Source organism: Oncorhynchus nerka, linkage group LG22 (assembly GCF_034236695.1).
Source record: "Oncorhynchus nerka isolate Pitt River linkage group LG22, Oner_Uvic_2.0, whole genome shotgun sequence".
In the NCBI taxonomy this organism is placed as follows: Eukaryota; Metazoa; Chordata; class Actinopteri; order Salmoniformes; family Salmonidae; genus Oncorhynchus; species Oncorhynchus nerka.
Genome location: NC_088417.1, coordinates 99,771,499 through 99,797,512, shown reverse-complemented (window position 1 = coordinate 99,797,512; position 26,014 = coordinate 99,771,499). Strand labels below are relative to the sequence as shown.

Genomic DNA, 26,014 nt, shown 5'->3' with positions numbered 1-26,014 from the left:
GTAATGTATCTATGTCATGTATCTATGTAATGTATCTGTATCTATGTAATGTATCTATGTAATGTATCTATGTAATGTATCTATGTAATGTATCTATGTAATGTATCTGTATCTATGTAATGTATCTATGTAATGTATCTATGTAATGTATCTATGTCATGTATCTATGTAATGTATCTATGTAATGTATCTATGTAATGTATCTATGTAATGTATCTGTATCTATGTAATGTATCTATGTAATGTATCTATGTAATGTATCTATGTCATGTATCTATGTAATGTATCTATGTAATGTATCTATGTAATGTATCTATGTAATGTATCTGTATCTATGTAATGTATCTATGTCATGTATCTGTATCTATGTCATGTATCTATGTAATGTATCTATGTAATGTATCTATGTCATGTATCTATGTAATGTATCTATGTAATGTATCTATGTAATGTATCTATGTAATGTATCTGTATCTATGTAATGTATCTATGTCATGTATCTATGTAATGTATCTATGTCATGTATCTGTATCTATGTAATGTATCTATGTAATGTATCTATGTCATTTAGGGACCACAGTGGAAATAAGAATCTCTTGTGATATCCCCGTCATGTTTTTCAGATGTATATACTGTGTGCATATGTGTTTTTTGTTAAACTGGCAAATAAACTCAATCAATCAATGGAAAATCCAATCATTCGCATGACAAGCGGTACCGGAGGGCCAAGTCCAGGTCCAAGAGGCTTCTAAACAGCTTCTACCAACAAGCCATAAGACTCCTGAACATCTAATCTTATGGCTACAGTGACAATTCACTGCAATATATTCCAAACTGTACCGCTGTCATTTTGAACATGGATGCCATTTGATTGAACAGTGACGGGGAAGAGGTAGGCTCTCTTCTATGCATAACGATGTGAATGAACAACTCGTCACAGTGCAGACGGTCTTGAAGTCTTGTTTTATACCTCGGTGCGTCGAGCCGCTGTGACGTGAAAACGCATGGAATATTTCCTGTTGGCCAACACATTTGCCGCTGTGCTGGGGAGGGTTTCCACTAGTGGATATATCGTTAAAATATTTATATATTTGTTTAATACTTATTTAATGTTAGGCATAACGTTAGCAGTGTGGTTTAGCTTATGTTTTTAGGTTTAAAAATCACATTTTAAGATGAGAAATGTGACAAATGAGCGGGGTTTATGACTTTGTGGTAACTAGTGACGACTTTGTTGGAGCTTGTTATCTACGAACCAACTATAAAGGCGTTACCGGTAAGTTTATAACACGTTTCCTAATGTTTAAATGATTTACTTAATAGTTTACAAGCAGGTAAAACCGAAAAGAGTACGACAACAACAAAAAGATGACAAACGTTTTTTGTTTTACAGTCAGCGAGTACAAACATTTTGGCGTGTTGTTTTTATTTATTTATTTGATTCAGCTTGTTACTAGTCAGATAAACACATGTGTTCTTTACGATCAGTTTATAGTAGTGTAACTTGGATATCTGACAAGTTAAAATAAGAAAACTATCTAACTTTACAACATGTTAGTTTGTTTGACAGAATGACTTCCGGACAAGATGACCTTATCTTTTCTCCGGAGTCAACCATCACCTCCTTGTTGGCTAGCTCCGGACACCTGAGAGGCACCTTAAGGGACAACGATCCGTCTCTCACCGGCATCAGATACCGGGACCGAGACTATGAATCTGCTACTGAGGCCCTGGAAGCCTACATTGCAGACTTTGACAGAAGCCTGCACACTTCTGAAACTTCTACCGGGAGTCTGCAGCTCCAGAAAAACCTGCTAAGTTCTGCTCTGCCCGGAACCGAGTTCAGGAATAAAGATGGTAAAGATTTAGGTTTTTGTCATCGATTATGAAATGTTTAACTTTTATTTGTCCAAGCTGTTTGAATATGGAGATAAAACATAATACTTTTATCAAGTGGTACTTGGATCTTAATTAATGTACAATAATTAATCACTTTGATTGTATACCATATCATATAATAGTCTTGTCCATGGTTCCCAGTTCTTAGAGAGAGACTAACAGACCGGGAGCTGGACTTCCTGAATCTTCCTGTGGGTTCTGGTCACCGTGGAACCTCAGACTGCATCAGCCTGACCACCGACGATCTGTTGGTGCTCCCCTGTGATGGCTCCCTACCCGTGACTCGCACCTCTGCCTTCCTCACCCAGTCTGGGGACTACCCCCCGGGGCAGAGCTCCTACTCTAACTCCTGGTCCTCTAGGAGGCCTAGGCCTAACAGCAGCTCTCATATTAAACACTGCCTGCACTACTCTGCCCCTCACAACACTCCTCACAAGCTGTACCAGTCCAGAGCTGGAACTCAAGCAGAGGAAACTCAAAAGACAGATCCCTTCACAGGCCCCAGAGTGAAGGGGAGCCTACGGCCCCAGCATGGTCTCTACCACCAGACCACAGACTCCCCTGGTCCTTTCTCCTCCCACCACGATTACCCTCGCTGGCTGACCAGCCAAAAGTCAGAGATGGATTTCTCTGGGGTCACCAGCGTTCCTGACCTGAAGTACCCCGCCTGGCTCCAGGAGTGTGACAATGTTCCCAAAGACATTTCCACCACTAATATAGACTTCACAGAGTCTCATAAGAAGACACAGCGTAGGGGCTGGGGCCCGACCCAGACCGTGCCTCCCTCCCCTAGACCTCCCTCCTGGCTGGGCGAGCTGGAGGCTTCCTATGAGGAGCTACAGGAAGGACAGCAGGATAGTAACGGCGGCCATCTTGAGGATGTCTCTGGTTCTGATGATGACAGGCAACAACTTCTCAGAGGAGAGGCTGATCACAGGACACTGAGGGAGTTTAGACTACGGTTTGCAGAGCGGCTAACTTTAGCCGCAGAGGGAGAACGGAGCACTGATTTCGACGAGCTCTTCAGAGGTAAAATAAACATTCTGCGTGTCTAAACAACACCCAGGGTTTGTTTTCATTTGTCCAGACTTAGTCCTCAGTTTACAGTTACACTGGTATTTTCATGTATTGTGAAAGTTGCATAAGAGCTGTCCACTGTGTTTCTTCACAGGTGATAAGATCGAGAGTTTGATCTTGAAGGCAGAGAAGGTCCTTAACTCACCTTCACTAGGCCTGACCAGCCAGCTGCAGAAGGACATGGGACACAGCCCTGGTGGCTCAGAGGATGTCCTAGAGGCTGATCGCTCTTGGGACAACCCTGCCATCACATTGTGAGTGCTAGTCAAAAGTGGTGACATGTATGAATACAAAACGAAGATTAAGCACGATCCATTACAAAGATTAAGTAGGATATGTTTTTTTTTTTTTTTTTAGAATGTACTTTTAGTAAACTCAACTATTATTGAGCTATAATTTCACAGAAGGTGTTGCTAAATTCTCTGCTTCTCTCCCTCTGCAGTAAATCTCCAGTACCTGTAGAGGGAGCAGAAGACACACTGATCACCACAGAGATTTTGAGAGACAGGACAGACGAGGTCTGTACAAAATGCTCCTCGATGAGATGATTCCTTAGTCCATGTAAAGTTTTAACTAAGAATTCTCATTTGAGAGATGGATATGTTGTACCTCAGAGCCATGAACTTGAATCCTAACTCCCCCCATCTTACATGTTGTGCTTGTGCAGGCTGCCTCACGCTCATGTTCGTCAGGCTACAGCAGCAGGAAACACCCTGGTCCGGTGGAGGCCCTCAAACAAATGCTGTTTAGCCTTCAAGCCGTGGAGCAACAAGTCAGTCTGGAGAATGAAAAGGAAGTAACCTCGGAGAATGGAACAGAAAAGGAAGTAACCTCGGAGAATGGTTCAACGCCAACGTTGGAGGACGGCACACAACCACAGATGATAATGGTACTGAGAATGAGATGAATGATGTGTAGACTTCAACTAATCTGGTTTCTAGTTAGGAATCTATTTTTCCTGACATAACTGATGTGAACCAGAGCAGTGATACCATTGTCTGAATTACAGAGGTCCGATGACTATGACACTGCACTCGGTGGACAATCGTTAAAGAGGTACAATACTTACACAAATAGATACATTTGGAATAAGACAGTAGACTAAATGTATATTTTATTTTAAAAGACCCATGATAGTCTTGTCACATAAAATCCATTAAATAAACGATCTTGTTTTGTTTCAGGGCCTTGCATCACCTTGGGAGATTGAAGAGTCTAGTTGAAGACTCAGCTGGCGGGAAGGCCACATCACAGGAAGGGAAATACTCGTAGAAGACCAGCCATATCTTTCTAAAAGAGGACTTGCATCGGTGTGTTGGTTACGTGAAAATGGTCTGAAAAGCAGAATGTCTAGGTCTTGATTTGAACATGGAGGGGCCAAACCAGTAAAATCTCAATGACGGGGAGAATTTCAGTGTCTTGATTATTCAAACATGATTATTTATTTATTATTCGAACAGCACAATAATAGTCTGCCATTTAACTACTCTTAATAGCCTAATGTTTTGTATTGTATATAAGTTTATATTTTATATCTCAAGGGCACATAACATCTTGTGAATTCAGTAATGCCTTATAAGGCAGTAAGATCTCACAGAACCTGTTTTAATAAAGTGAACGTTCACAACAACATGCTTGTTTAGTTGTCTGTTTTTATATAGTGACTTTTAGAGAATCCACAACGGTAGGAAACCGATTTGTCTGATGAATCATTTAATTTGCATCGAGTGAAGTTAATTCTAAAGACAAGTTTCATGGCGAGCGGAACATGATTTGTTATGCAGAGTGTGTTTACCAGACTTGGGTGTCCAGGTAACTCATTAAAAAGTCAAAGTTAGGGATCTGGGCCAGTACCCACAAAACATCAGGTCCCAACTGATCCCAGATCAGCACTCCTACTCTGAGGTGATACTGTTCAGACTTCTCCAGTGGTCAGCCTAATAATGTGAGAGGAAATGCATGTAGAAGAACACACCGAGATACTCTTGACACGTCATTACTCACCCCAGCTACATATGTAGCTAACATCTCTGCGTTGGCTTCCATAATGCTGTAAGTTTGGATGATTCCAATGTTCTGAGATCTATTGCCCATATTTGGGTCTAGTGAGGTATAACTCGTATTCCATTGGTTGTTGTATTTAGAATCCAGTTGATTTTTATCCCCCGACACTAAAAAGATCCATAACGACAGGAGAAAAAAAACACTGATACAGGACTATCTACAAATTATTTATTGTCACAATCCACAAGCGATTATACACACATACATGATTAAACAAACAGCCCTTGATCAGGAGTTGTGTTATTGAGAAAAGCAAGAGAAGGGTTCCACTTCTGCATGGTGTCGGCCTCGGACAGATGCATTGGCCTCTCAAAAGTTTCAAATTCTCACAACAACCAGTTCAGATTTTAAAGCCACAACTTCTCTACTACATCAAATATAACATGGTCTCTCACATGGACTGAACACCACGTGCAGGTAAGGAATGAGTTGGATTTTATTCTAATTGTTAATATCCTATTATGATTTTCCAAAGCCCTGTTTCATCCATGATATGTTGTTGACTGCCTTAGGTCAATACAAAGTATTACAATGATTTAAGGCGAACGCTACTGTAGAATACATCGGCTTCAATAGTGTGATGCTGCATTAAAATGCTTCCCTCCAATGAGGAACCTTTCCCTCGAGGCCTTTAAATTTCAACCAATCAGGATTTCTGTGCCAGTAAAGTGCTGAGTTTGATCTTTCCGTCCATGGATGCGGTGAGGCAGGTGCCACAGTCCATGGCAGAGCACCAGTCCACTGTGACCACAGGGGCCTTGTGGCCCCCCAACGGTAGAACCTTCTCCAGACCACTATCACTGGAGCTGTTCAGCTGGTGAAGACAAGACACACACACACACACACACACACACACACACACACACACACACACACACACACACACACACACACACACACACACACACACAGAGACTTAGTCAGGGCAACAGCAAAAAAAAAAAAAAATCCCTTGCCTTGTTCGTACTCACACTTGTCGATAGCTACTTTTAAATCGAGGAAAAATGCATTTACTATGACTACGTCTTAAAGACGGAATCCCCATTGACGGAATCCCCATGGTAACCCCAGGAACATTTGTTATTGTTTTGTTCCTGAAAGGGGGAGGAGCCTCTAAGGCAAAAGACTCCGCTGCTCTTACAGGCAGGCAGTGATGATGTCAGAGGGAAAACAAGCTTGTTGTTTCAAAGTATCGTCCCGTTGTTGTTGTTGTTGTTAATCTCGCAACAAAAAAAAACACAACAAAAACATGGCAGTTTCACCACTCTGTATTCCAGCTTTAAGATCATTGCTATGCTCATTGCTATGCTTTCCTATCATTGCTATGCAGACGACACACAATTAATCTTCTCCTTTCCCCCTTCTGACGACCAGGTGGCGAATCGCATCTCTGAATCGCATCTCTGCATGTCTGGCAGACATATCAGTGTGGATGACGGATCATCACCTCAAGCTGAACCTCGGCAAGACGGAGCTGCTCTTCCTCCCGGGGAAGGACTGCCCGTTCCATGATCTCGCCATCACGGTTGACAACTCCATTGTGTCCTCGTCCCAGAGCGCTAAGAACCTTGGCGTGATCCTGGACAACACCCTGTCGTTCTCAAATAACATCAAGGCGGTGGCCCGTTCCTGTAGGTTCATGCTCTACAACATCCGCAGAGTACGACCCTGCCTCACACAGGAAGCGGCGCAGGTCCTAATCCAGGCACTTGTCATCTCCCGTCTGGATTACTGCAACTCGCTGTTGGCTGGGCTCCCTGCCTGTGCCATTAAACCCCTACAACTCATCCAGAACGCCGCAGCCCGTCTGGTGTTCAACCTTCCCAAGTTCTCTCACGTCACCCCGCTCCTCCGCTCTCTCCACTGGCTTCCAGTTGAAGCTCGCATCCGCTACAAGACCATGGTGCTTGCCTACGGAGCTGTGAGGGGAACGGCACCTCAGTACCTCCAGGCTCTGATCAGGCCCTACACCCAAACAAGGGCACTGCGTTCATCCACCTCTGGCCTGCTCGCCTCCCTACCACTGAGGAAGTACAGTTCCCGCTCAGCCCAGTCAAAACTGTTCGCTGCTCTGGCCCCCCAATGGTGGAACAAACTCCCTCACGACGCCAGGACAGCGGAGTCAATCACCACCTTCCGGAGACACCTGAAACCCCACCTCTTTAAGGAATACCTAGGATAGGATAAAGTAATCCTTCTCCCCCCTTAAAAGACCTAGATGCACTATTGTAAAGTGGCTGTTCCACTGGATGTCATAAGGTGAAAGCACCAATTTGTAAGTCGCTCTGGATAAGAGTGTTCTGCTAAATGACTTATGTAAATGTTGTGTTGGTGCTATTCTTACTACACACAGATATTCTGCTTATTGTGTGAGTGGGAGAGGCTCCACTGGCCCGTCACTAAAACACATCTCCTGCATGACATCCAGTCTTAATGAGGTCTGTTCACATCTCAGCAGAGACTATAATATATATATATATATATAAAACAGGTCACAGCCTCAGGAGCAGCTGATGTTCCATTACTCGTGGTGTTAAATTCATATGGTAGTCGACAAATAATAGGTTTCACTCTCAATGCAGGATATTTTCCTATTAGTGATGGGTGAACAGCCACACACACACACACACACACACACACACACACACACACACACACACACACACACACACACACAATCTCAATAGCCTTCCACTTAGCCTCCATTTTGAGCGATCCTGCGAGCTGTATGAAAGTGGGAGTGTTGTCCTAATTCAATTTTGAGCGAGGCGTAGTGCCTTTTCAGCCCTCCAAACTAAGCGAATCGAGTTGCTGACTTCCTACCGAGTGATACTCAAAACTCCCACGAAGCTCTGCGACCCAAGGCTCGAAAATTGGATACCACTGATCTAGCATATGCTCCGAACGCCTGTAACAGACATCAGAAAAATGTTGTAACAGAAAAATAAACCTGGTTAAGTTTATAATATATATTTTTTGCATTTGTGAAATTATTTTGATGTGATATGGAAGTGAAAAGGTTTTTTGTTTCTATAATCATATCGTACATTGAGAATCGACTGACGTTTTGATGCCTGTTTTGGATGTCAGTGCCAGTCTCCCTCTAAACATAACATATAAGGTCATTGGATGTTTAAGGAATAACGGTGAGCTCGCCTAGCCGTTTTTAAAACATCTCAATATCAAATCATTTCTAGGTAACAATTAAGTACCTTACTGTTAATTACAATGCTTCTTAGCAAAGGGAAATTTCTCAAAGCAAGAAATTTGCTAGGACCAAAACACTTTTCAAACAGTCCTTACACTAAAAGAGCATTATCGTAATTTTTAAAAACAATTTCACAGTATTATTCCAAACTCATAGTATAAATATTTATTAGGTACACCCATCTAGTACCAGGTCGGACCCCAAATTTGCCTCCAGAACAGCTTGCATTCTTTGGGGAATGGAAACGTTGCTCAATTTGGTATCAAGGGACCTAATGCATGCAAGGAAAACATTCCCCACACCATCACACCACCGCCATCAGCCTGTACTGTTGACACCAGTCAGGATGAGGCCATGGATGCCAAATCCTGACTCTGCCATCAGCAAGACACAACAGGAACTGGGATTTGTTGGACCAGGCCATGTTTTTCCTCTCCTCAATGGTCCAGTGTTGGTGATGCCCACTGGAGCCTCTCGTTCTTGTTGTTAGCTGATAGGAACCCCGGTGTGGTCGTCTGCTGCAAATAGCCAATCCGTGACGAGGATGAGTTGTACTGCACCGATATTTGCTTGTTTTTGGCTCGCCTGTTAGCTTGGGATCTACCTGCGCCTTCACTGCTGAGCTGACTCCAGCAGCGGCTTCGTCGTCGAGTTCGGCTCCTTTCCCTCTCTCTGGACCTGACGGGGCTCTGCCTGCTGTGGGAGGTCTGGATCTGACGGGGCTCTGCCTGCTGTGGGAGGTCTGGATCTGACGGGGCTCTGCCTGCTGTGGGAGGTCTGGACCTGACAGGGCTCTGCCTGCTGTGGGAGGTCTGGACCTGACAGGGCTCTGCCTGCTGTGGGAGGTCTGGACCTGACAGGGCTCTGCCTGCTGTGGGAGGTCTGGACCTGACAGGGCGCTGCCGGCCTATGCTATCCTGCATCTCATGGGCCCATGAAAGGTGTGAAGGGCAGGAATGGGCGGACTTCTCCTTCCCCGGCCGTTCAATGGTGAGAAATGCCTCAGTCCCTGGAGCAAAAACGTTGTGCTACACAGGAGCCCGAGTACAGGACATCAATAAGCTGCTCCCAAACATTATAAACCTACAACAGGAAATGTAGTCGATCATAGTTCATGTGTAATTCAATGACATTATGAAGGGCAGCACAGAACAGCTGAAGATGGATTTTAAACAACTGATTGGGTCTCTGCTTGACACCAACAAACACCCAAATAACAAACAAATAATATCTGTCCCTCTGTCCTCCCTAAATCGTGGCATTGAACGGTTCAGCAGACTGTTATCCCTCCATAACTGGCTACCAGACTATTGAATAGTTCAGCAGACTGTTATCCCTCCATAACTGACTACCAGACTATTGAATAGTTCAGCAGACTGGTATCCCTCCATAACTGGCTACCAGACTATTGAATAGTTCAGCAGACTGTTATCCCTCCATAACTGGCTACCAGACTATTGAATAGTTCAGCAGACTGTTATCCCTCCATAACTGGCTACCAGACTGTTATCCCTCCATAACTGGCTACCAGACTATCAGCAGACTGTTATCCCTCCATAACTGGCTACCAGACTATCAGCAGACTGTTATCCCTCCATAACTGGCTACCAGACTATTATCCCTCCATAACTGGCTACCAGACTATCAGCAGACTGTTATCCCTCCATAACTGACTACCAGACTTTTATCCCTCCATAACTGGCTACCAGACTATCAGCAGACTGTTATCCCTCCATAACTGACTACCAGACTATTGCAGCTCTGTGGATGTAACATTTACTGACCATTTTGATACCTTCTGGAAACAAAGCTTGTTTTATAAGGAGGATGGGATCCACCCAAATCATCTGGGTTCCTGGATCCTTTCACAGCATTATAAGGAGGATGGGATCCACCCAAATCATCTGGGATCCTGGATCCTTTCACAGCACTATAAGGAGGATGGGATCCACCCAAATCATCTGGGTTCCTGGATCCTTTCACAGCATTATAAGGAGGATGGGATCCACCCAAATCATCTGGGTTCCTGGATCCTTTCACAGCACTATAAGGAGGACGGGATCCACCCAAATCATCTGGGATCCTGGATCCTTTCACAGCATTATAAGGAGGATAGGATCCACCCACAGCACTAAAAGGAGGATGGGATCCTTTCACAGCACTATAAGGAGGAAGGGATCCACCCACAGCACTATAAGGAGGATGGGATCCACCCACAGCACTATAAGGAGGATGGGATCCTTTCACAGCACTATAAGGAGGATGGGATCCACCCACAGCACTATAAGGAGGATGGGATCCACCCACAGCATTATAAGGAGGATGGGATCCACCCACAGCACTATAAGGAGGATGGGATCCACCCACAGCACTATAAGGAGGATGGGATCCACCCACAGCACTATAAGGAGGATGGGATCCACCCACAGCACTATAAGGAGGATGGGATCCACCCACAGCACTATAAGGAGGATGGGATCCACCCACAGCACTATAAGGAGGATGGGATCCACCCACAGCACTATAAGGAGGATGGGATCCACCCACAGCACTATAAGGAGGATGGGATCCACCCAAATCATCTGGGTTCCTGGATCCTTACACAGCATTATAAGGAGGATGGGATCCACCCACAGCACTATAAGGAGGATGGGATCCACCCACAGCACTATAAGGAGGATGGGATCCACCCACAGCACTATAAGGAGGATGGGATCCACCCACAGCACTATAAGGAGGATGGGATCCACCCACAGCACTATAAGGAGGATGGGATCCACCCACAGCACTATAAGGAGGATGGGATCCACCCACAGCACTATAAGGAGGATGGGATCCACCCACAGCACTATAAGGAGGATGGGATCCACCCACAGCATTATAAGGAGGATGGGATCCACCCAAATCATCTGGGTTCCTGGATCCTTACACAGCACTATAAGGAGGATGGGATCCACCCACAGCACTATAAGGAGGATGGGATCCACCCAAATCATCTGGGTTCCTGGATCCTTACACAGCACTATAAGGAGGATGGGATCCACCCAAATCATCTGGGTTCCTGGATCCTTACACAGCACTATAAGGAGGATGGGATCCACCCACAGCATTATAAGGAGGATGGGATCCACCCAAATCATCTGGGTTCCTGGATCCTTACACAGCACTATAAGGAGGATGGGATCCACCCACAGCATTATAAGGAGGATGGGATCCACCCAAATCATCTGGGTTCCTGGATCCTTACACAGCACTATAAGGAGGATGGGATCCACCCAAATCATCTGGGTTCCTGGATCCTTACACAGCACTATAAGGAGGATGGGATTCACCCACAGCACTATAAGGAGGATGGGATCCACCCACAGCACTATAAGGAGGATGGGATCCACCCACAGCACTATAAGGAGGATGGGATCCACCCAAATCATCTGGGTTCCTGGATCCTTACACAGCACTATAAGGAGGATGGGATCCACCCACAGCACTATAAGGAGGATGGGATCCACCCAAATCATCTGGGTTCCTGGATCCTTTCACAGCACTATAAGGAGGATGGGATCCACCCACAGCACTATAAGGAGGATGGGATCCACCCACAGCACTATAAGGAGGATGGGATCCACCCAAATCATCTGGGTTCCTGGATCCTTTCACAGCACTATAAGGAGGATGGGATCCACCCACAGCACTATAAGGAGGATGGGATCCACCCACAGCACTATAAGGAGGATGGGATCCACCCACAGCACTATAAGGAGGATGGGATCCACCCACAGCACTATAAGGAGGATGGGATCCACCCACAGCACTATAAGGAGGATGGGATCCTTTCACAGCACTATAAGGAGGAAGGGATCCACCCACAGCACTATAAGGAGGATGGGATCCACCCACAGCACTATAAGGAGGAAGGGATCCACCCACAGCACTATAAGGAGGATGGGATCCACCCACAGCACTATAAGGAGGATGGGATCCACCCACAGCATTATAAGGAGGATGGGATCCACCCACAGCACTATAAGGAGGATGGGATCCACCCACAGCACTATAAGGAGGATGGGATCCACCCACAGCACTATAAGGAGGATGGGATCCACCCACAGCACTATAAGGAGGATGGGATCCACCCACAGCACAATAAGGAGGATGGGATCCACCCACAGCACTATAAGGAGGATGGGATCCACCCACAGCACTATAAGGAGGATGGGATCCACCCACAGCACTATAAGGAGGATGGGATCCACCCAAATCATCTGGGTTCCTGGATCCTTACACAGCATTATAAGGAGGATGGGATCCACCCACAGCACTATAAGGAGGATGGGATCCACCCACAGCACTATAAGGAGGATGGGATCCACCCAAATCATCTGGGTTCCTGGATCCTTTCACAGCATTATCAGGAGGATGGAATCCACCCAAATCATCTGGGATCCTGGATCCTTTCACAGCACTATAAGGAGGATGGGATCCACCCACAGCACTATAAGGAGGATGGGATCCACCCACAGCACTATAAGGAGGATGGGATCCACCCACAGCACTATAAGGAGGAAGGGATCCACCCACAGCACTATAAGGAGGATGGGATCCATCCACAGCACTATAAGGAGGATGGGATCCACCCACAGCACTATAAGGAGGATGGGATCCACCCACAGCACTATAAGGAGGATGGGATCCACCCACAGCACTATAAGGAGGATGGGATCCACCCACAGCACTATAAGGAGGATGGGATCCACCCACAGCATTATAAGGAGGATGGGATCCACCCAAATCATCTGGGTTCCTGGATCCTTACACAGCACTATAAGGAGGATGGGATCCACCCACAGCACTATAAGGAGGAAGGGATCCACCCAAATCATCTGGGTTCCTGGATCCTTACACAGCACTATAAGGAGGATGGGATCCACCCACAGCACTATAAGGAGGATGGGATCCACCCACAGCACTATAAGGAGGATGGGATCCACCCACAGCACTATAAGGAGGATGGGATCCTTTCACAGCACTATAAGGAGGAAGGGATCCACCCACAGCACTATAAGGAGGATGGGATCCACCCACAGCACTATAAGGAGGAAGGGATCCACCCACAGCACTATAAGGAGGATGGGATCCACCCACAGCACTATAAGGAGGATGGGATCCACCCACAGCATTATAAGGAGGATGGGATCCACCCACAGCACTATAAGGAGGATGGGATCCACCCACAGCACTATAAGGAGGATGGGATCCACCCACAGCACTATAAGGAGGATGGGATCCACCCACAGCACTATAAGGAGGATGGGATCCACCCACAGCACTATAAGGAGGATGGGATCCACCCACAGCACTATAAGGAGGATGGGATCCACCCAAATCATCTGGGTTCCTGGATCCTTACACAGCACTATAAGGAGGATGGGATCCACCCACAGCACTATAAGGAGGAAGGGATCCACCCAAATCATCTGGGTTCCTGGATCCTTACACAGCACTATAAGGAGGATGGGATCCACCCACAGCACTATAAGGAGGAAGGGATCCACCCAAATCATCTGGGTTCCTGGATCCTTACACAGCACTATAAGGAGGATGGGATCCACCCACAGCACTATAAGGAGGATGGGATCCACCCACAGCACTATAAGGAGGATGGGATCCACCCACAGCACTATAAGGAGGATGGGATCCTTTCACAGCACTATAAGGAGGAAGGGATCCACCCACAGCACTATAAGGAGGATGGGATCCACCCACAGCACTATAAGGAGGAAGGGATCCACCCACAGCACTATAAGGAGGATGGGATCCACCCACAGCACTATAAGGAGGATGGGATCCACCCACAGCATTATAAGGAGGATGGGATCCACCCACAGCACTATAAGGAGGATGGGATCCACCCACAGCACTATAAGGAGGATGGGATCCACCCACAGCACTATAAGGAGGATGGGATCCACCCACAGCACTATAAGGAGGATGGGATCCACCCACAGCACTATAAGGAGGATGGGATCCACCCACAGCACTATAAGGAGGATGGGATCCACCCACAGCACTATAAGGAGGATGGGATCCACCCAAATCATCTGGGTTCCTGGATCCTTACACAGCATTATAAGGAGGATGGGATCCACCCACAGCACTATAAGGAGGATGGGATCCACCCAAATCATCTGGGTTCCTGGATCCTTTCACAGCATTATCAGGAGGATGGAATCCACCCAAATCATCTGGGATCCTGGATCCTTTCACAGCACTATAAGGAGGATGGGATCCACCCACAGCACTATAAGGAGGATGGGATCCACCCACAGCACTATAAGGAGGATGGGATCCACCCACAGCACTATAAGGAGGAAGGGATCCACCCACAGCACTATAAGGAGGATGGGATCCATCCACAGCACTATAAGGAGGATGGGATCCACCCACAGCACTATAAGGAGGATGGGATCCACCCACAGCACTATAAGGAGGATGGGATCCACCCACAGCACTATAAGGAGGATGGGATCCACCCACAGCACTATAAGGAGGATGGGATCCACCCACAGCATTATAAGGAGGATGGGATCCACCCAAATCATCTGGGTTCCTGGATCCTTACACAGCACTATAAGGAGGATGGGATCCACCCACAGCACTATAAGGAGGATGGGATCCACCCACAGCACTATAAGGAGGAAGGGATCCACCCAAATCATCTGGGTTCCTGGATCCTTACACAGCACTATAAGGAGGATGGGATCCACCCACAGCACTATAAGGAGGATGGGATCCACCCACAGCACTATAAGGAGGATGGGATCCACCCACAGCACTATAAGGAGGATGGGATCCACCCACAGCACTATAAGGAGGATGGGATCCACCCACAGCACTATAAGGAGGATGGGATCCACCCACAGCATTATAAGGAGGATGGGATCCACCCACAGCACTATAAGGAGGATGGGATCCACCCACAGCATTATAAGGAGGATGGGATCCACCCAAATCATCTGGGTTCCTGGATCCTTACACAGCACTATAAGGAGGATGGGATCCACCCAAATCATCTGGGTTCCTGGATCCTTACACAGCACTATAAGGAGGATGGGATCCACCCACAGCACTATAAGGAGGATGGGATCCACCCACAGCACTATAAGGAGGATGGGATCCACCCACAGCATTATAAGGAGGATGGGATCCACCCAAATCATCTGGGTTCCTGGATCCTTACACAGCACTATAAGGAGGATGGGATCCACCCACAGCACTATAAGGAGGATGGGATCCACCCAAATCATCTGGGTTCCTGGATCCTTTCACAGCACTATAAGGAGGATGGGATCCACCCACAGCACTATAAGGAGGATGGGATCCACCCAAATCATCTGGGTTCCTGGATCCTTTCACAGCACTATAAGGAGGATGGGATCCACCCACAGCATTATAAGGAGGATGGGATCCACCCACAGCACTATAAGGAGGATGGGATCCACCCACAGCACTATAAGGAGGATGGGATCCACCCACAGCACTATAAGGAGGATGGGATCCACCCACAGCACTATAAGGAGGATGGGATCCACCCACAGCACTATAAGGAGGATGGGATCCACCCACAGCACTATAAGGAGGATGGGATCCACCCACAGCACTATAAGGAGGATGGGATCCACCCAAATCATCTGGGTTCCTGGATCCTTACACAGCATTATAAGGAGGATGGGATCCACCCACAGCACTATAAGGAGGATGGGATCCACCCACAGCACTATAAGGAGGATGGGATCCACCCAAATCATCTGGGTTCCTGGATCCTTTCACAGCATTATCAGGAGGATGGGATCCACCCACAGCATCATAAGGGATCCTGGATCCTTTCACAGCACTATAAGGAGGATGGGATCCACCCACAGCACTATAAGGAGGATGGGATCCACCCACAGCACTATAAGGAGGATGGGATCCACCCACAGCACTATAAGGAGGATGGGATCCACCCACAGCACTATAAGGAGGATGGGATCCACCCACAGCACTATAAGGAGGATGGGATCCACCCACAGCACTATAAGGAGGATGGGATCCACCCACAGCACTATAAGGAGGATGGGATCCACCCACAGCACTATAAGGAGGATGGGATCCACCCACAGCACTATAAGGAGGATGGGATCCACCCACAGCACTATAAGGAGGATGGGATCCACCCACAGCACTATAAGGAGGATGGGATCCACCCACAGCACTATAAGGAGGATGGGATCCACCCACAGCACTATAAGGAGGATGGGATCCACCCACAGCATTATAAGGAGGATGGGATCCACCCACAAATCATCTGGGTTCACTATAAGGAGGATCCTTACCCACAGCACTATAAGGAGGATGGGATCCACCCACAGCACTATAAGGAGGATGGGATCCACCCACAGCACTATAAGGAGGATGGGATCCACCCACAGCATTATAAGGAGGATGGGATCCACCCACAGCACTATAAGGAGGATGGGATCCACCCACAGCATTATAAGGAGGATGGGATCCACCCAAATCATCTGGGTTCCTGGATCCTTACACAGCACTATAAGGAGGATGGGATCCACCCAAATCATCTGGGTTCCTGGATCCTTACACAGCACTATAAGGAGGATGGGATCCACCCACAGCACTATAAGGAGGATGGGATCCACCCACAGCACTATAAGGAGGATGGGATCCACCCACAGCATTATAAGGAGGATGGGATCCACCCAAATCATCTGGGTTCCTGGATCCTTACACAGCACTATAAGGAGGATGGGATCCACCCACAGCACTATAAGGAGGATGGGATCCACCCAAATCATCTGGGTTCCTGGATCCTTTCACAGCACTATAAGGAGGATGGGATCCACCCACAGCACTATAAGGAGGATGGGATCCACCCAAATCATCTGGGTTCCTGGATCCTTTCACAGCACTATAAGGAGGATGGGATCCACCCACAGCATTATAAGGAGGATGGGATCCACCCACAGCACTATAAGGAGGATGGGATCCACCCACAGCACTATAAGGAGGATGGGATCCACCCACAGCACTATAAGGAGGATGGGATCCACCCACAGCACTATAAGGAGGATGGGATCCACCCACAGCACTATAAGGAGGATGGGATCCACCCACAGCACTATAAGGAGGATGGGATCCACCCACAGCACTATAAGGAGGATGGGATCCACCCAAATCATCTGGGTTCCTGGATCCTTACACAGCATTATAAGGAGGATGGGATCCACCCACAGCACTATAAGGAGGATGGGATCCACCCACAGCACTATAAGGAGGATGGGATCCACCCAAATCATCTGGGTTCCTGGATCCTTTCACAGCATTATCAGGAGGATGGGATCCACCCAAATCATCTGGGATCCTGGATCCTTTCACAGCACTATAAGGAGGATGGGATCCACCCACAGCACTATAACGAGGATGGGATCCACCCACAGCACTATAAGGAGGATGGGATCCACCCACAGCACTATAAGGAGGAAGGGATCCACCCACAGCACTATAAGGAGGATGGGATCCACCCACAGCACTATAAGGAGGATGGGATCCACCCACAGCACTATAAGGACACAGCCAGACAGGGTGGATGGGATCCACCCACAGCACTATAAGGAGGATGGGATCCACCCACAGCACTATAAGGAGGAAGGGATCCACCCACAGCACTATAAGGAGGATGGGATCCACCCACAGCACTATAAGGACGATGGGATCCACCCACAGCACTATAAGGAGGATGGGATCCACCCACAGCACTATAAGGAGGATGGGATCCACCCACAGCACTATAAGGAGGATGGGATCCACCCACAGCATTATAAGGAGGATGGGATCCACCCAAATCATCTGGGTTCCTGGATCCTTACACAGCACTATAAGGAGGATGGGATCCACCCACAGCACTATAAGGAGGATGGGATCCACCCACAGCACTATAAGGAGGAAGGGATCCACCCAAATCATCTGGGTTCCTGGATCCTTACACAGCACTATAAGGAGGATGGGATCCACCCACAGCACTATAAGGAGGATGGGATCCACCCACAGCACTATAAGGAGGATGGGATCCACCCACAGCACTATAAGGAGGATGGGATCCACCCACAGCACTATAAGGAGGATGGGATCCACCCACAGCACTATAAGGAGGATGGGATCCACCCACAGCATTATAAGGAGGATGGGATCCACCCAAATCATCTGGGTTCCTGGATCCTTACACAGCACTATAAGGAGGATGGGATCCACCCAAATCATCTGGGTTCCTGGATCTTTACACAGCACTATAAGGAGGATGGGATCCACCCACAGCACTATAAGGAGGATGGGATCCACCCACAGCACTATAAGGAGGATGGGATCCACCCACAGCATTATAAGGAGGATGGGATCCACCCAAATCATCTGGGTTCCTGGATCCTTACACAGCACTATAAGGAGGATGGGATCCACCCACAGCACTATAAGGAGGATGGGATCCACCCAAATCATCTGGGTTCCTGGATCCTTTCACAGCACTATAAGGAGGATGGGATCCACCCACAGCACTATAAGGAGGATGGGATCCACCCACAGCACTATAAGGAGGATGGGATCCACCCAAATCATCTGGGTTCCTGGATCCTTTCACAGCACTATAAGGAGGATGGGATCCACCCACAGCATTATAAGGAGGATGGGATCCACCCACAGCACTATAAGGAGGATGGGATCCACCCACAGCACTATAAGGAGGATGGGATCCACCCACAGCACTATAAGGAGGATGGGATCCACCCACAGTACTATAAGGAGGATGGGATCCTTTCACAGCACTATAAGGAGGATGGGATCCACCCACAGCACTATAAGGAGGATGGGATCCACCCACAGCACTATAAGGAGGATGGGATCCACCCACAGCACTATAAGGAGGATGGGATCCACCCACAGCACTATAAGGAGGATGGGATCCACCCACAGCACTATAAGGAGGATGGGATCCACCCACAGCACTATAAGGAGGATGGGATCCACCCACAGCACTATAAGGAGGATGGGATCCACCCACAGCACTATAAGGAGGATGGGATCCACCCACAGCACTATAAGGAGGATGGGATCCACCCACAGCACTATAAGGAGGATGGGATCCTTTCACAGCACTATAAGGAGGATGGGATCCACCCACAGCACTATAAGGAGGATGGGATCCACCCACATCACTATAAGGCTGAGTTGAGACAATGACTTATCAATGACCCAAGCCCAGCTCAGTTAATCCCCACCATTGTGTCGCTGAGTTGCCATAATGCTTCAGCAAATGTACATTATCCCAGGGGCGCTGGAAGACACAATGTAAGTAACCTAATATATGTCCCTCTAACTGCCCTGAATGCCTCTGCTGATCCCACAGCTATTGTATGCAGTAATCATGTGCCCAAGAACCTGACTTACACTGAGGCGGTGTGCCCAAGCAGGAAGTCCACTGTTAGCACTGAGGTGGTTTGCCCAAGCAGGAAGTCCACTGTTAGCACTGAGGCTGTGTGCCCTAGCAGGAAGTCCACTGTTAGCACTGAGGCGGTTTGCCCAAGCAGGAAGTGTACTGTTAGCACTGAGGCGGTGTGCCCAAGCAGGAAGTGTACTGTTGGCACTGAGGCGGTGTGCCCAAGCAGGAAGTCCACTGTTAGCACTGAGGCGGTGTGCCCAAGCAGGAAATGTACTGTTAGCACTGAGGCGGTGTGCCCAAGCAGGAAGTCCACTGTTAGCACTGAGGTGGTTTGCCCAAGCAGGAAGTCCACTGTTAGCACTGAGGCTGTGTGCCCTAGCAGGAAGTCCACTGTTAGCACTGAGGCGGTTTGCCCAAGCAGGAAGTGTACTGTTAGCACTGAGGCGGTGTGCCCAAGCAGGAAGTGTACTGTTAGCACTGAGGCGGTGTGCCCAAGCAGGAAGTCCACTGTTAGCACTGAGGCGGTTTGCCCCAGCAGGAAGTCCACTGTTAGCACTGAGGCGGTTTGCCCAAGCAGGAAGTGTACTGTTAGCACTGAGGCGGTGTGCCCAAGCAGGAAGTGTACTGTTAGCACTGAGGCGGTGTGCCCAAGCAGGAAGTCCACTGTTAGCACTGAGGCGGTTTGCCCCAGCAGGAAGTCCACTGTTAGCACTGAGGCGGTTTGCCCAAGCAGGAAGTGTACTGTTAGCACTGAGGCGGTGTGCCCAAGCAGGAAGTCCACTGTTAGCACTGAGGCGGTGTGCCCAAGCAGGAAGTCCACTGTTAGCACTGAGGCGGTGTGCCCAAGCAGGAAGTCCACTGTTAGCACTGAGGTGGTTTGCCCAAGCAGGAAGTCCACTGTTAGCACTGAGGCTGTGTGCCCTAGCAGGAAGTCCACTGTTAGCACTGAGGCGGTTTGCCCAAGCAGGAAGTGTACTGTTAGCACTGAGGCGGTGTGCCCAAGCAGGAAGTGTACTGTTAGCACTGAGGCGGTGTGCCCAAGCAGGAAGTCCACTGTTAGCACTGAGGCGGTTTGCCCCAGCAGGAAGTCCACTGTTAGCACTGAGGCGGTTTGCCCAAGCAGGAAGTGTACTGTTAGCACTGAGGCGGTGTGCCCAAGCAGGAAGTGTACTGTTAGCACTGAGGCGGTGTGCCCAAGCAGGAAGTCCACTGTTAGCACTGAGGCGGTTTGCCCCAGCAGGAAGTCCACTGTTAGCACTGAGGCGGTTTGCCCAAGCAGGAAGTGTACTGTTAGCACTGAGGCGGTGTGCCCAAGCAGGAAGTCCACTGTTAGCACTGAGGCGGTGTGCCCAAGCAGGAAGTCCACTGTTAGCACAGAGGCGGTTTGCCCAAGCAGGAAGTCCACTGAGGCGGTTTGCCCTAGCAGGAAGTCCACTGTTAGCACTGAGGCGGGCCTAACCATCCTAACCAACCTTGACGAGGTCGGTCATGTGAGCTAGTTCAGGGCTACAACAAAACATTGTGAAACATCTGGGGAGGTTTGAGAGCCACTGCTCTAAAACAGCCTTACCTTAGGTTTAATTAAACATGTCCTAAATGACACCCTATTCCTTACATAGTACGCTACTATACCTATGGGCCCTGGTCAAAAGTAGTGCACTATATAGGGAATAGGGTTCCATAGGGCCCTGGTCAAAAGTAGTGCACTATATAGGGAAAAGGGTGCGATTTGGGACACATTAAAACTAGGAAAACGGTCTTACCCTGTAGATGAGTCCTCCGTTGTTGGAGCAAGTGAGGACATGTTGTCCCTCGGAGTCGAAGGCGAACAGCCGTCCGCGTGGCACCTGGACCTGCTTGTACCCACTGTAGCCAGACAGGACAAATGGCCCCGTGGCATCCTGGGGCAGGGAGTTCTCTGATTGCTTCACTCCACACCGGTGAATGTTCCACTGGATAAACTGGAACAGACGTAATTACAGGGATTACCACCCGACTACTATGTTACTGATACAGAGCAGGGGGTTATGGGTTAAATACAGGGATTACCACCTGACTACTATGTTACTGATACAGAGCGGGGGGTTATGGGTTAAATACAGGGATTACCACCCGACTACTATGTTACTGATACAGAGCAGGGGGTTATGGGTTAAATACAGGGATTACCACCCGACTACTATGTTACTGATACAGAGCAGGGGGTTATGGGTTAAATACAGGGATTACCACCTGACTACTATGTTACTGATACAGAGCGGGGGGTTATGGGTTAATTACAGGGATTACCACCTGACTACTATGTTACTGATACAGAGCAGGGGGTTATGGGTTAAATACAGGGATTACCACCTGACTACTATGTTACTGATACAGAGCTGGGGGTTATGGGTTAATTACAGGGATTACCACCTGACTACTATGTTACTGATACAGAGCAGGGGGTTATGGGTTAATTACAGGGATTATCACCTGACTACTATGTTACTGATACAGAGCAGGGGGTTATGGGTTAATTACAGGGATTACCACCTGACTACTATGTTACTGATACAGAGCGGGGGGTTATGGGTTAATTACAGGGATTACCACCTGACTACTATGTTACTGATACAGAGCAGGGGGTTATGGGTTAAATACAGGGATTACCACCTGACTACTATGTTACTGATACAGAGCAGGGGGGTTATGGGTTAAATACAGGGATTACCACCCGACTACTATGTTACTGATACAGAGCAGGGGGTTATGGGTTAATTACAGGGATTACCACCTGACTACTATGTTACTGATACAGAGCAGGGGGGTTATGGGTTAAATACAGGGATTACCACCTGACTACTATGTTACTGATACAGAGCAGGGGGTTATGGGTTAAATACAGGGATTACCACCTGACTACTATGTTACTGATACAGAGCAGGGGGTTATGGGTTAATTACAGGGATTACCACCTGACTACTATGTTACTGATACAGAGCGGGGGGTTATGGGTTAAAGACGGGAGACACATTTCAGTTGTACCACTGACTAGGTTTCCCAGCCCTTCTGTCTATGTTACTATTATACTACTGTTACAGACTGACACGTCAGTAAGTGATTGTAACATTGACAGGATGGTCATTTAGCAGACACTTATTCAGAGCCACTTCTAATCAGATAGTATTACGTTACGACTTTATTACTAGTGTGCCAATACCAGGTTACTACAGTCTACTACCATGTTACTACCATGTTACTACAGTCTACTACCATATTACTACAGTTTACTACCATATTACTACAGTCTACTACCATATTACTACAGTCTACTACCATATTACTACAGTCTACTACCATATTACTACAGTCTACTACCATGTTACTACAGTCTACTACCATGTTACTACCATGTTACTACAGTCTACTAACATGTTACTACAGTCTACTACCATGTTACTACAGTCTACTACCATGTTACTACAGTCTACTACCAGGTTACTACAGTCTACTACCATGTTACTACAGTCTACTACCAGGTTACTACAGTCTACTACCATGTTACTACCATGTTACTACAGTCTACTAACATGTTACTACAGTCTACTACCATGTTACTACAGTCTACTACCAGGTTACTACAGTCTACTACAGTCTACTACCATGTTACTACAGTCTACTACCATGTTACTACAGGCTACTACCATGTTACTACAGTCTACTACCATGTTACTACTGTCTACTACCATGTTACTACAGTCTACTACCAGGTTACTACAGTCTACTACAGTCTACTACCATGTTACTACAGTCTACTACCATGTTACTACAGGCTACTACCATGTTACTACAGTCTACTACCATGTTACTACAGTCTACTACCATGTTACTACAGGCTACTACCATGTTACTACAGTCTACTACCATGTTACTACTGTCTACTACCATGTTACTACAGTTTCACTACCATGTTACTACAGTCAACTACCACATTACTACCATGTTACTACAGTCTACTACCATGTTACTACTGTCTACTACCATATTACTACCGTCTACTACCATGTTACTACAGTCTACTACCATGTTACTACCATGTTACTACTGTCTCACTACCATGTTACTACAGTCTCACTACCATGTTACTACAGTCTCACTACCATGGTACTACAATCTACTACCATGGTACTACAGTCTACTACCATGCTACTACAGTCTACTACCATGTTACTATTGTACCACTACCATGTTACTACAGTCTCACTACCATGTTACTACCATGTTACTACCATGTTACTACAGTCTCACTACCATGTTACTACAGCCTACTACCATGTTACTACAGTCTCACTACCATGTTACTACAGTCTACTACCATGTTACTACCATGTTACTACTGTCTCACTACCATGTTACTACTGTCTCACTACCATGTTACTACTGTCTCACTACCATGTTACTACTGTCTCACTACCATGTTACTACTGTCTCACTACCATGTTACTACAGTCCACTACCATGTTACTACAGTCTACTACCATGTTACTACAGTCTACTACCATGCTACTACAGTCTACTACCATGTTACTACAGTCTCACTACCATGTTACTACAGTCTCACTACCATGTTACTACAGTCTCACTACCATGTTACTACCATGTTGCTACATTCTCACTACCATGTTACTACTATGTTACTACAGTCTACTACCATGTTACTACTGTCTCACTACCATGTTACTACAGTCTCACTACCATGTTACTACAGTCTCACTACTATGCTACTACAGTCTCACTACTATGCTACTACAGTCTACTACCATGTTACTACAGTCAACTACCATGTTACTACCATGTTACTACAGTCTACTACCATGTTACTACCATGTTACTACAGTCTACTACCATGTTACTACAGTCTACTACCATGTTACTACAGTCAACTACCATGTTACTACAGTCTACTACCATGTTACTACAGTCTACTACCATGTTACTACAGTCTACTAACATGTTACTACTGTCTCACTACCATGTTACTACCATGTTACTACCATGTTACTACCGTCTCACTACCATGTTACTACAGTATACTACCATATTACTACCATGTTACTACAATCTACTACCATGTTACTACCATGTTACTACCGTCTCACTACCATGTTACTACAGTATACTACCATATTACTACCATGTTACTACAATCTACTACCATGTTACTACAATCTACTACCATGTTACTACTGTCTCACTACCATGTTACTACCGTCTCACTACCATGTTACTACAGTCTACTACCATGTTACTACAATCTACTACCATGTTACTACTGTCTCAATACCATGTTACTAGAGTATACTACCATATTACTACCATGTTACTACAATCTACTACCATGTTACTACTGTCTCACTACCATGTTACTACAGTCTCACTACCATGTTACTACTGTCTCACTACCATGTTACTACAGTCTTACTACCATGTTACTACTGTCTCACTACCATGTTACTACCATGTTACTACTGTCTCACTACCATGTTACTACAGTCTTACTACCATGTTACTACCATGTTACTACTGTCTCACTACCATGTTACTACCATGTTACTACTGTCTCACTACCATGTTACTACAGTCTTACTACCATGTTACTACCATGTTACTACTGTCTCACTACCATGTTACTACCATGTTACTACTGTCTCACTACCATGTTACTACCATGTTACTACCATGTTACTACCATGTTACTACTGTCTCACTACCATGTTACACCCTGGTTCGAATTCAGGTTGTATCACAACTGCCTGTGATCGGGAGTCCCATAGGGACGGTGCACAACTGGCCCAGCGTCGTCCGGGTTTGGCCGGTGTAGGCCGTCATTGTAAATAAGAATTTGTTCTTAACTGACTTGTCTCATTAAATAAAAGTAAAATATATATATTTTTAAATAACTGTGTTAGTAGCATGTTACTACTGTGTTAGTAGCATGTTACTACCACCTTACTACCGTGTTAGTAGCATGTTACTACCACCTTACTACCGTGTTAGTAGCATGTTACTACCACCTTACTACGGTGTTAGTAGCATGTTACTACCACCTTACTACCGTGTTAGTAGCATGTTACTACCACGTTACTACCGTCTTAGTAGCATGTTACTACCACGTTACTACGGTGTTAGTAGCATGTTACTACCGTGTTACTACTGTGTTAGTAGCATGTTACTACCGTGTTAGTAGCATGTTACTACCACATTACTACCGTGTTAGTAGCATGTTACTACCACGTTACTAC

The 26,014-nt window shown here is 46.8% G+C and overlaps 2 protein-coding genes across 2 annotated transcripts in view; one reads left to right on the top strand and one right to left on the bottom strand.

Moving 5' to 3' along the window:
- The first annotated feature begins 1,007 nt into the window (after window positions 1-1,007).
- Window positions 1,008-4,606, top strand: lg22h18orf54 (linkage group 22 C18orf54 homolog). Its single transcript, XM_029654117.2, has 8 exons — window positions 1,008-1,276; window positions 1,559-1,857; window positions 2,041-2,928; window positions 3,071-3,230; window positions 3,419-3,494; window positions 3,644-3,865; window positions 3,986-4,032; window positions 4,161-4,606. The coding sequence occupies exons 2-8, from the start codon at window positions 1,572-1,574 to the stop codon at window positions 4,246-4,248; spliced, it is 1,767 nt and encodes a 588-aa protein (XP_029509977.2). The 5' UTR covers window positions 1,008-1,276; window positions 1,559-1,571; the 3' UTR covers window positions 4,249-4,606.
- Window positions 4,607-5,194: 588 nt separating this feature from the next.
- wdr91 (WD repeat domain 91) overlaps window positions 5,195-26,014 on the bottom strand; it is a 48,177-nt gene continuing 27,357 nt past the window's right edge. The window contains 2 exon segments of the mRNA XM_065007655.1: window positions 5,195-5,854; window positions 21,497-21,694. Of these exon segments, the coding sequence (XP_064863727.1) occupies window positions 5,687-5,854; window positions 21,497-21,694 (366 nt within the window). The 3' untranslated portion in view covers window positions 5,195-5,686.